The sequence below is a fragment of the Belonocnema kinseyi genome, chromosome 6, assembly GCF_010883055.1.
Source record: "Belonocnema kinseyi isolate 2016_QV_RU_SX_M_011 chromosome 6, B_treatae_v1, whole genome shotgun sequence".
In the NCBI taxonomy this organism is placed as follows: Eukaryota; Metazoa; Arthropoda; class Insecta; order Hymenoptera; family Cynipidae; genus Belonocnema; species Belonocnema kinseyi.
This window is the reverse complement of record NC_046662.1, coordinates 4,442,161-4,454,510: the sequence shown is the minus strand read 5'-3', so window position 1 is coordinate 4,454,510 and position 12,350 is coordinate 4,442,161. Positions and strand designations below refer to the sequence as shown.

The window sequence follows — 12,350 nt, the reverse complement described above, 5'->3', positions numbered from 1 at the left end:
ATCGACTTTTTGGTTTGAAAATTCAACAATTTGGGTATTTTTTGCTTTTCTGACTGAAAAATCTTTTTTGGCTGAAAATTTAACACTTTTGTTGAATATTCAATTGTTTAGTAGAAATTTGAAATATTTCATTGACAAATCGTTTTTTGATGGATAAAAATTTACTTTTTTGTCGAAAGTTTATGTTTTCGGTATGAAAATTGATTTTTAAAAATAGAAGATTCATCTTTTAAACTTGAAAATTTAGCAATTTAGATCAAATAACAACTATCTATTTCATTTTTCGTCGGAATTCATCTCCTTAGGATGAAAATTCACTTTTTAGTTGAAAATAAAAATTTGCAGGTTAAAAATACAACAGTTGGTAGAAAATTCTAGTTTTTGGTTTAAAAATTCAATAATATCGGTATTTTTTTTCTTTCTTGACTAAAAACTTTTTTGGCCGAGATTCAATTATCTAGTAGGAAACTGAAGTACTATTTCGTTAAAAAATTAAAGTATTTTATTGAAAAATCGTTTTGTAATGGTTAAACATTTACATTTTTGTGGAAAATTCATGTTTTTGGTATGGAAATTGATTTTTTTAAATAGAAAATTCGTCTTTTAGACCTGAAAATTCAACAATTTAGATTACACAACGATTTCATTTTTCGCTGGGAATTCATCTCTTTAGATTGAAAATTCGTCTTTTTTATGAATTTAAATAGGATTTTTTTTTAATTTTATCTTTTTTGTTGAAATTTCAACAATGTATTATATTTTTTGTTGAGAAATTATTTTTTTTATTAGAAAACTAAATGTTTTTTTTCTGTACCAAAAATTCGTCTTTTTTACTTGAAAATTCAACAATTTATATTAAATAACAACTATTAATTTCAGCATTCGTCGGGAATTCAACTGTTTGGTGAAAAATTCTACTTTTTGGAGAGAAAAAAATCAACAATTTGGTTGACATTTTTTTAAGCACTCTTTTGTAGAAAATTCGTTTTTTTTTTAAATATTTATCTCTTTTGGTATTTTTGTTTGTTAAAAAGGCAACTGGTTCAAAATTAATCTGTTTTTGTCGAGAATTCAATATATTTTGTAGAAAATTCGTCTTTCTGGCGTGGAAATTCAACAATTTGCTTGACATTTTTTTGTTTCTATGACTTTTATTTTAATAAATTTTGGTAAAAATTAGATCTTTTCTGATTACAAATTCAAAAGAAGGATAATAAATCTATTATTTTATAGATTATTCGTTTTTTTTGTCTGTTTAATAATTCAACAATTTGGTTAAGAATTCATATATTTGGTTGAAAATGTACTGTTTTGTTGATAATTTGACCATTTTTGTTTCATTTCATCTTTTTACCTTGAAAATTCAACAATTTGGTTCAAATTTTTTTTTCTCTTCAACGCAAAATATTTTTTGGTTGAAAATTAAACTACTTCGTTGAAAATTCACGTTTTTGGAATGAAAATTCAACTATTTGGTGAAGAAATACAACAATTTGGTTCAAAATTACATTTTTTGATTGAATATTCGTCCTTTTCAATTGAAAATTGAACTACATGTTTGCGGAAAATTCATCTCTTTGGTTGAAAAATTAACAATTTGGTTGATATTTTTTGCTTTCTTGCCTGAAAAACCCTTCTTGTTTAAAAATTCTTCTCTTTTTTTTTGAAAATTCTTCTTTTTGGTACAATATTTGAAATCTTTATGTAAAAAATCTCATCTTCTTTGATTAGAAATGCAAAAAGTTGAAAATTCAACAGTTTGACAGAAAACTTGATTTTTTGGCTTAAAATTTGAATAATTTGGTTGATATTTTATTGCTTTCTTAACTGAAAAATCTTTGGTTCTCTTTGGTTAAATTCAACTGTTTTTTTTTTAATTTTAAATCAAAATAAGTTTTTGGTTAATTCGTTGAGAATTCGTCTTTTTACCTTAAAATATTCAATAATTTGGATGACATTTTTTTCTTTCTTGACTGAAAAATCTTTTTTTGTTGAAAACTTAACTCTTTTGTAGATAATTCGTCGTTTTGGTATAATAATTCATTTCTTTTGATAAAAATTGCCTCTTTTTAAGTTAAAAATGCAATTATTTGGTTGAAAATTATTCTGTTTTCGTCGACGATTTAATTATTTACTTTCAAATTCATCTTTTTCGATTCAATTCGACATTTTTTATTTAAAAGTATTTACTCCACCCTTTTCGTGAAAAATCTTTAAAAAAAAACAACTGATTTTTTACTACAAAAGGTGTATAATCTGAAATACAAAACATTTTAGGCCCTGATTTTGGACACAGATTCTCACTGAAGAAATTGATTTTATTACCTTTTCAGCGGCTTCTGGATTGTTGGGATTTTTGTCGGGATGATATTTGAGTGCTAATTTTCTATAAGTTTTCTTAATTTCGTCAGCACTTGCGGTTTTGGGAATTTCTAAGATTGCATAAAGGGAATCCCCCGAAGTACTGGAATATTTCATTAAAAGGGTTAATTTATGTTTAAAAAAAAATTATCAAACATAAAGGACATAAAATAATACATGAGACTTACTAGATGAAACTCCTTGATTCTTTATTTCATTAAATTTTTATCAATAAATAATTATTTTAAAGAACACTGAATTTCTATATTTCCTCAATTATAGCTTTTGTTGACAAAATGTTGGCGCGAAAATTAAAGATCTTTAATTATTGAGTACTAAATGTTTAAATCTTTATTATCAAAGGCCTCGGATTCACTTTAGAGATAGAAAATTGTGTAAATAGTGTCACAAATTTAAAAAAATAGCGTCATAAAATGTTTCAAATATTAAAAATGAACTGATGTGTTTATTTAAACTGTTATTCCTTGGTCTATGAATTATACAAATTCTTATTCATGTATCTTATTTATTATTTATTCATTCTTATTCATGTGCAGTAATATATTTTTTAAAAAAAATTTTTCATTCTTGACTAACAATCTTTTGTATTGAAACTTCAACTATTTTCTCGAATATTCATCTTTTTGGTTTAAAAATTCATCTCTTTCTGTAAGAATTTTACCCTTTTTGGTTAGAAATGCAATTGTTTAGTTAACAATTAATTTTTTTTCCACTGAAAATTCAATTTTGTGATGACAATTCGTAGTTTCGGCTGAAAAATCCAACAATTTGGTATCAAATTTAATTATTTTGTTGAAAATTCGTACTTTTTTTGTTTGAAAACCCATTTTTTGTCAGAGATCAAGTCTTTTCTTAAAAATTCGTCTTTGTTGGTTAAATTCAAATTATATATTTTATTTATTGCTAAAATATTTTTTTGTTGAAACATAAAATATTACATTTATCGTTGAAAATTCGTTTCTTTCAAACACCATTTTTTTGGTTGGAATTGGAAGTATTTCCGGGTTAAAAATTCAACTTTTTTTTGCAGAAAATTCGTATAATTGGCACGAAAATTTAACTACTTGGATAATAACCTTTTTAAAAGTTCAATTTTTGTATTAACGATTTATAAATGTTGTGAAAAATTCGCGTTCTTTTTTTGTGGTTAAAATTAATTTTTTTGTTGAAAATTCATATTCTTGATTTTGAAAATTAAACTGTTTTGGAGAAATTTGTTTTTTTTTTTAACTAAAATTAAATAATCTTAAATAAAAATTCAACTACTCCATTTTTGGTTGAAATTTTTTATTTTAAAGTTTAAAGTATTTAGTTAAAAAATTTAGAAACGAGAAAAATAGAAACTAAAAAGTCTATTCGTCTCTTCAGTAGAAAATTAATCTTTCTTGTTGAAAATTTTATTTGTTTAAAAATGTATGCATTTTGTTGGAAATTCGTCTTTTTTTTGTAGAAAATCAATTCTACTTGTTAAAAATCAAGTTTTCTCTCTCTAAATTTATCTTTATTGGTTAAATCCAAGTTTTTTATTTGAAATATTATTTTGCAGAAATATAAACTATGACATTTTTAATTAAAAATTCATATGTTTAGGTTAAAAAATCATTTCCTTAGATAAAAGATGAACTGTTTTGTTAAAAGTTCGTTTTTTGGTTAACAATTTATAATTTAGGTTGAAAATTACTTTTTTTTTGTTAAAAATAATGTTTTTAACTAAACATTAAACTTTTTTTTTTGTTAAAAATTCTTAATCTCGAGTCGAAAATTCAACAGTTTTACTGAAAATTCGTTTTCTTTTTAAATTGAAAATTAATTCCCTTAAATTGAAGTCCATATACTTTTTTTTAAAACGTATCTTTATTGGTTTAATAATCCGACTATTCAGTTAAAATTTTTTAGTACGAAAAAATAGAAACACCACATCCACTATTCAAAGCATTTAGTTGAAAATGCATGAAATTTGTTAAAAGTACGTTTTTTTTATAGAAAATTAATCTTCCTGGTTGAAAATTTAACTTTTTGTTTAAAAATGTATGCACTTTGTTGCAAATTCGTCTTTTTTAATAGAAACTCCATTTTTCTTGTTAAAAATGAAGTTTCTGCCAAATTTATCTTTGTTGGTTAAATTCAAGTTTTTATTTTTAACTGAAATATTAGTTTGATGAAATATAAAATATGACATTTTTCTTTTAAAATCCATACCCTTGGTTTAAAGTTGAACTTCTTTTTTTGTTTTGTTAAAAAATACATTTTTTAACTGATTTTTTTTTTGCTGAAAATTCATATACTCGGGTTGAAAATTTAGCTTTTTTGTAGAAAATTCGTTTTTTAAATTGAAAATTAATTCTATTAAATGAAAATTAAACTACTTTATTTTTGGTTAAAAATCTATCTTTATTAGTTTAAAAATTTAACTTCTTAGTTAAACTTTACTTGTGTAAAATTAGTTGTTCTTTTTTTGTAGAAAATTAATCTTCCTGGTTGAAAATTCAACTGTTTAGTTGAAAATGTACGAATTTTGTTAACAATTTGTCTTTTCTGTCAGAGAATTCTCTTCTTCGTTTAAAACTCAACTATTTAGTTAATAATGTATAAATTTTTGATGAAAATTCATCTTTTTGGGTAGAAAATTAATCTTCTTTATTGCTTTTTTAAAAATAGTGTCTGTAGTGTAATTTTTTTTGAAATAGTAGCAAAATATTGCCAATGCTTATAAAAAGTGTAAAATATTTTCAAAAGTCTAGTGAGTCCGAAACCTGATAACAAAAATATTATTCAACCCCATAAAAATTGATTCTCCCGCCTATTTCCTCTGCTCCAAAAACATTCCACCTTTTAAAAAGCTGCATATTACGCCGCTAATGAAACATTTTCTCGCACAAAATGGACGAGAACCGTATCTGAAAGCGAAACTCCGATCTATAAAAGCACAAACCAATAAAAAAATTGAGCAAAATTTCACGTGGATCAAAACCTAAGAAGAAGGCTTGAAGGGCCACAGAGATGAATCAAATGAGATTAGAAATAAATCCATAAACCGAATAAGTTTGTTCACGGGTGGAGTCAAGGGCAAATGCGACAGAAATTTATTTGAAATGGAGGGGAAAATTTCGTCGCCGTGTTCTCTAACCTATTTTGCGTTACGTGCAATAACCGCAAATCCACACAAAAAATCGCCAGGATTCCGAGATTTGAATATATAAGGTTTTTGTTTGTAAAATAGGCTTCCAACTCTTTGATTTAATAAGGGGTGCGGAAAATTGCTTTGATACCTTGTCACTCATAAAATACGATACTCACGATAATTTTCTCCTGTCCATGGTGTTTGTAAACTTTTTGGGAAAATGTCACACGCAGAAATGGTGCAGTAAATTTCACTGCAGAAACATATTTTTTCTCGTTTTACGCCGGAGAGAAATGGGAGAGAATACCCGAATACACGCACAATGAAATGCCACCAAATGCCAAAACCAGACGCAAACCGACTCAATATTTTAGTTACAGGTGTTCACGCCAGGGCGTGGTTATCGAAATTTCGCAAATACCCCAAATTTAGGCGCCAATTTCAAACAAAAAAAAACGTATTTCTGAGTAAAAATTTTCTGGAATACATATTTTATCTTATCGTTCACATTTACTTCAGTTCAATTTTCAATTCACTTCATTTTCATTTTTCACATTCACTCTTTCATACTTTCTCATTCGTTCCTCCAGCCTCCTCTAATTCTTTATCAATTCCTCTACTACCCTGTACTTTTTCTTCTCCTTTTCCCAATACAACCTTCCCTTTATCTCGTTTCCCAACCTAAATCTGACCATATTATTGTCCATGCTCTCTCTCCCCATCTCTTTTGTCAATACTTTTTAACTCCTTCCTTTTTTTATCATCGCATATATCATTTACTATGTTTTGATTGCTCAATCATCCCGATCTTTCTATTAATTTACCTTACCTTTCTCTTTTCTCCAATTCTTTATTTATTCTAGTATTAGGGGCAAGTATCCTTGCCCCTAAAGAACACCCTTCCTTCTTATTCTCATTTCATTACTTATAGCGCGCCCTCTCTCTCCATTCTTCTACCTCCTTTAAATACTTTTTCGTTATCCCTCCTCCCTTTCCCTCCCTCAGCTCTCTTTTTTTCCTTAAATTTTTACATATAAAATATATAATTTTGGCATTAGCATCACTCCCCTATAATCTGCAACCTTCTCCCCTTTGCGTTTTTTCACTACCACTCTATCCCTCCTTTCTATAACATTGGCCACCCCTCTCCTCTTCATAATTTATTACACATTATCCATGCTCATTCCTAGTAATTCTTTTCTCTTAAATTTTCAGACTTTATTTGGAATTCTATATATACCAGGTGCCTTCCCATCTTTCACTACTCCTAACACCTTGAGTATTTCTTCTCCTGTAATGTCATCTTCTTCCCCTCTTTCTCTTCTCACATTTCCACCTTTCTTAACTTTCTTCTCTACCCCTCGTTATAGTAAATTCATTATATATATTTTCCATTTTATCATCTCAATAACTTCTTCTTTTTTTCCTATACTCCTCTCCACTACTTTCTCCTCTTCTCCATTTTCTTAATTCCATTCTAAGTAGATGGGACAAGAAAGAGTAATATTGCATTCGGTTATTCTTAGCATTTTTTTTCTTCTTAAAATCTTTTCAAGAAAGGAACAAAACTTTTTTTTTTGAATGAAATTGTGCTAAGAGTAAAAATTATTCATGAATTATTGTTAAAAAAATCACGTAGTTTAATAAAAAAATATCTTTCTACTCCTTTTCAATGAAAAGTTGAAAGTGTACATGAGAAATGTTTAATGATTGTTAATTAATCCACTTCTGCCCCCTCCTTCACTAACTTCTTTTTTATATGTGCCCCCTAAAACTGTATTTATTTCTCCTATAATTATTTTTATCTTTTCTACTGAAAAATCCCCTCTTCCTCTTCTTTCTGCCCTTACTTCCATTTTATTCGTATTGCTATTCTCTTTTTACCCTCTAATTTCTCTATTATGGAAAAATGGTTTGACCACATAATAAATTATCGTTCCCTTTTCTATTCGTGAGTGTAATTCCCTTTTATCATTACCCTCGACATTTTCCAAGCTCTTCATATTTTTCTTTTCCTCTCCATTGAGAATCTTGTCCTTGGATTTTCTTCCTCACTCTTCTTCCCATTCCCTTCTTGCTTTATCTCTTGTTCTCGCATTAAAATTTCGTTTTATAAACTTATCCTTTCCTTATTTTCTTTCATCAGTTCTCTTATCTCCTCTAATTTCTCCTGCATATGTATGTTTATATACACCCCCACAATTTTCCACCTCTCCTCCCATATTTACGTCTTCTATTATTAATCCTTCTGTTTCTTTATTTATCTCAAAAATGTATATCATTAAGTTCCTTCCTTATTTCCAGATATACCCATACTTATCGCACGTTCTTTTTTCCTTCTTTCCTTCCTCTTCCGTTATTTTTTTTTAACTCATACTTAATCAGTGCCATTTTTTCTCATCTTCCACATTCATTTCCTACACTTCTCACTTTCTCTATCTCTATCTTCGAATCTATCGTTTTTATCACTTCTTCCACTCTTTTTTCAGTTCTTTCCCCTTTAATCATTAGTCAAACAACCACATTCTCCTTCTCCAATCCCAAATATTTAAACTCCTTTACTTCTAATAACTTTACTACCTTCCATCTTACAGTCCTTTCTTTTTTTCTTCTTTCTCTTCTAAACGTTAGTCTTTTTTCTAAATTTAGATTCAACTTTTTTCCATATAGGTATTTAACCATTCTTGTAATTAAACACGCCATCCCTTCTTCAAACATCGTATTTCCTTTTTTTTTTAATTAAGGTAATTTTTAAGAGCACTCATGTTGGTGATTTTAACCCGTACTCTAACCGTCTTGCGCCTCGTAACTTTTTATGGAAAAGTGGTAGAAAAGTAGTTTTTAAAAAAATTATTTCGCTTATTATTGAGTATTTACGTAATTCATATGTTTCCACAATATTTGCCACCATTTTTTGGTTGAATTCAACTACTTTGTTTAATTGGAAATAATTTAATTAAAATTTATTTTATTGTTTAAAGATTGTTCTCTTTTTTTGAAAATTTGACTATGTTGTTGATATTTTGTTATTATTTTCGGTTAAGAGTTAATATTTTTATTGAAAAATTAGCTACTTAATTTTTTTATCAGAAAAAGTAACTAATTTTTTTAAAATGTGTCCTTTTTGGTTGAAAAATCAGCTATTTGGTTGAAAGATGACCTATTTTGTAAAAAATTAATTTGTTTATTAAAGATTTATCTCTTTGACTGAAAATGGCACTACTTCGCTGAAAATCGTTCTTTTTTTGTTGAAAATTAATTAACAGGAAGTTTTGAAGTTTAAAATTGTTCTTCTTCAGTTTGAATATCAAACTTTTTGCTGAATATGTTTTTTTTTAATGGATCAACAGAAAATTTAAAGTTGAAAATTTGTCTTCTTTTAATTGAAAACTAATATCGTTGGTTAAAAATTCATTTTTTTATGGAAAAATCATTTCTTTGATTGAAACCTGAACTATTATGTTAAATAGTTTTTTTCTTTTTTTCATTTTTTTTTTAAATTAAATTTTTTTAGTTTAAAATTCGTCTTTTTGGTAGAAAACAATTTGTTTTTAAGTCCATTTTTGGTTGTAATAAATTAATTTTTTCTTTGAAATAATTCTTTTCTTGCTTGAGCATTTGTCCTTTTGGCTGAAAACTTGTTTTTTCGTTTAAAAATTATTTTCTTTCACTGTAAATTAGAAAATTAATCTTCTTGCTTAAATATTCATCTTTTTGGTTCAAATTTTTTTGTTCTGTTGAAAATTATTTTTTATAAACTTCGAATTTATTTACTCTATTGTTTATTATAAATTTATATTTTTTTAGTTGGAATTTCAACTATGTGGCTAAAAATTCATGTATTTTAAATAAAATGAATTTTTTGGTAATAAATTATTTTTCTGATTGTAAATTCGTTGATTCGGTTGAAAATTTAACTATTTCGTAAATAATTATTTCTTTTAAAAAATTATTTTAACTGAAATTTTTTTTTATTTGCAATTTCATTTCTTTCGTTGAAAATTCAATTTTTCTTTTGGAAATTTAATTATTCCATTTTTGGTTAAAAATTTATCTTTTTTAGTTGAAAATTCAACTATGTGGTTGAAAGTTCATGTATTTTGTAGAAAATCATTTTTTTGTTTCTAAATTCATTTCTGTGATTCAAAATTTAACTATTTCGTTGATAATTAATTTTTTAAATTAATTATTTTAAATGTAATGTTTCTTTGTTTTTTTTTAGTTTTTGGTGAAAAATTGATCTTCTTAGTTGAAAATTCAAGTATGTGGCTGAAAATTGATGTATTTTGTAAAAAATTATTTTTTTGTTTATAAATTCGTTTCTTTGGTTAAAAGTTCAACTATTTCGTTGATAATTATTTTTAACTGATGTTTTTTTTTGCAAATTCATTTTTGTTATTCAAAATTGAACAATTTTTTTGAAAATTCAATTTAAAATCTAAAAAGTTGACTATTTCTTTTTTGGTTAAAAAATTAACTTTCTTGTTGAAAATTAAACAATGTATGTGGTTGAGAAATATTTTTTTTTATTTATTAATTCATTTATTTGATGTTTGAAAATTTAACTATTTTGTTAATACTTTTTTTTTAATAATTATTTTAACTGAAATTCAATTTTTCTCTAGTTGCAAACTCATTTCTTTGGTTGAAAATCGAACAATTTTTTTGAAAATTCAATTTTTGATTAAAAATGAACCTGTTTGTTGAGAATTTAACTATATGGTAGCAAAATCAAGGGATTTGCAGAAAATTTTGTTTTTGTAAAAAATTATTTAGTTGTAAATTCATTTCTTTGGTTGAAAATATATTATGTTGATATTTCTTTTTTGTCTTTTAATTAATTACTTTGACTGATAATTTATCTTTTTTTATTTAAAATTCATTTCTTTGGTTGAAAATTGAACAATTTTCTTAAAAATTCAATTTCTCATCTGAAAATTTAACTATTCCAGTTTTGGTTGAAAGTTTATTTTTTGGTTGAAAATGTATTTCTATAATTTAAAACTTAACAATTTTGTTAGAAATACAAAATAAATATTTAAATATAAATTTTGTTGGTAGAAAAATTTACCGTTTATAGTTGAAACTTAAACTGTTTGATTGAAAATGCACGCCTTTTGTTGATAATTTATTTTTCTAGTAAAAAATTAATCTTCTTGTTTGAAAATTGAACTATTTCTATTATTTACTGTACTATTTTTTAATTTATAGTAGGTAATAATTTTATATTTCCAAAATGCGTAAAAACTTTTGAAAAACTGTTCAGTAATGAAAATATTAAATTTTTTCTTTTCAAATTAAATTACTTACACTTTTATGCTGTTTTACAAATAAACTACAAACTTTCATTAATAATTTGTACAAGAAATTGAAGAAATTTTTCTAAATTCCCCTGCTGTTTAAACAATTAATATTTTCTTAAATAACTTTTTTCACAATAATTGACAAAATGTTTAATATTACTCTTCTGAAATAAAATTGCGTTAACAGTACAATTTATTAATAAATTTTTCGGACTTTCAAATTAGGTTCTACTTTTCTAAAAATGACTGGAACTAGAAAAACTGTACTTCGATGTAATATGTACAATTTATTTGCTCTATTATCACATTTACACTGCGCAAAACCACCTCCATCATCAAAGATTTTCTTCCTGATGCTGGAAAACTCGGAAATAATTCTTGGAATTCTGCTATCCTGAGAAAATATCGTGCAGAATAAAATAATTACCTACGATTACGCCTTGATATCTTTTTCTTTTACCACATTATTATATTACATATATTAGAATGATTAGTAACGCATGACAATATAACGAATATTATATTAAATTCTTAAAAGAATCAAACTGTACAAAAGTATTTCTCAGGATTCGACGCCAGTCTTTAGCAACCCCACCGTTAACTTTCCATTCTAGCGTTTCACAAAAATAGATTTCGCCGATCGACTCACAATGAGAAAATCAAGCTTCAAAATTTCGATAACAATAACAAATGATATAAACAAAGGGCTTATACAAAAATATTAATAGATACAGAGATGTTTTTTTTTTTATATCTATATAAATGTCTTGCTTGGAAAAAGCTTAAGCTACGTGAATTTCAAGCTCGGATTTCAGCGTTTTAAAATTAAAAGGACCAGTGTAAAATAAACTCGAAGAATTTATAAAAAAAAATAGGTATAAAAAAAGAGTCAATTGCACATTACCCATACGAGAAAATTCCTAGTTGCAAATGAGAAAAGCTAGACACACTCCAGTATGTAAAAGACTAATTCGAGGACTGTATAAGTATCCTGACTACTTTGTACGGCCTTTTGCAAAACCTGGATTAGCTCGTTATCCAAACTGTTCATGTAAATCGGAGGTAGTCGCGTACCTTCGCTCCCCGCTTCGTATCCAACCTGAACAGAAATTTACCAACAACAATTATATAATTTCAAGAATGAAACTCGTCTTGAAAATTTTTCATAAATTAAAAATATCGAAATAAACAATAAATAGTAAATAGTGAATCGTCATGAATAATACATATAGGTATAAAATTCATATTGCCAAAGGTTTCACAAAGATTTCAGGTAGATTTCAAAAATTACACAAAGATTTTATTAATTGTCCAAAGATTTCGCAACAATTTAAAAAAATTTCGCTTAGATTTCCAATAGATTCAGAAGATTTCAACGATTTCCCAAAGATTTCTCAAATAATTCGGATAGATTTAAATTATTTTACAAAGATTTCGGATAGATTTAAAACATCGCAAAAAAACTTCAATGATTTCACAAAAATTTCAATAATTGCACAAATATTATCAAAGATTTTAATGATATTTTAAAATTTTCGCAAAGA

The 12,350-nt window shown here is 26.0% G+C and overlaps 2 protein-coding genes across 8 annotated transcripts in view; both read right to left on the bottom strand.

Annotated features, from left to right (window-relative positions):
• The window catches only part of LOC117174414 (dnaJ homolog subfamily C member 5-like), a 32,495-nt gene extending 26,623 nt beyond the window's left edge, over nucleotides 1-5,872 (bottom strand). For 4 of the 5 annotated variants that reach the window (XM_033363520.1, XM_033363521.1, XM_033363522.1 and 1 more), the window contains exons 1-2: nucleotides 5,680-5,871; nucleotides 2,326-2,464 (exon numbers count right to left, since the gene is read on the bottom strand). In XM_033363520.1, the coding sequence (XP_033219411.1) occupies nucleotides 2,326-2,464; nucleotides 5,680-5,699 (159 nt within the window). In that variant the 5' untranslated portion in view covers nucleotides 5,700-5,871. Of the gene's footprint in view, nucleotides 1-2,325; nucleotides 2,465-5,679 lie in introns of all 5 variants that reach the window. The other variant, XM_033363524.1, reaches the window with a different exon arrangement.
• A 5,208-nt stretch (nucleotides 5,873-11,080) lies between these two features.
• The window catches only part of LOC117174326 (zinc finger FYVE domain-containing protein 16), a 62,336-nt gene continuing 61,066 nt past the window's right edge, over nucleotides 11,081-12,350 (bottom strand). For all 3 annotated transcript variants that reach the window (XM_033363342.1, XM_033363344.1, XM_033363345.1), the window contains exon 14: nucleotides 11,081-11,905. In XM_033363342.1, coding sequence (XP_033219233.1) covers nucleotides 11,747-11,905 — 159 coding nt within the window. In that variant the 3' untranslated portion in view covers nucleotides 11,081-11,746. The remainder of the gene's footprint in view (nucleotides 11,906-12,350) is intronic.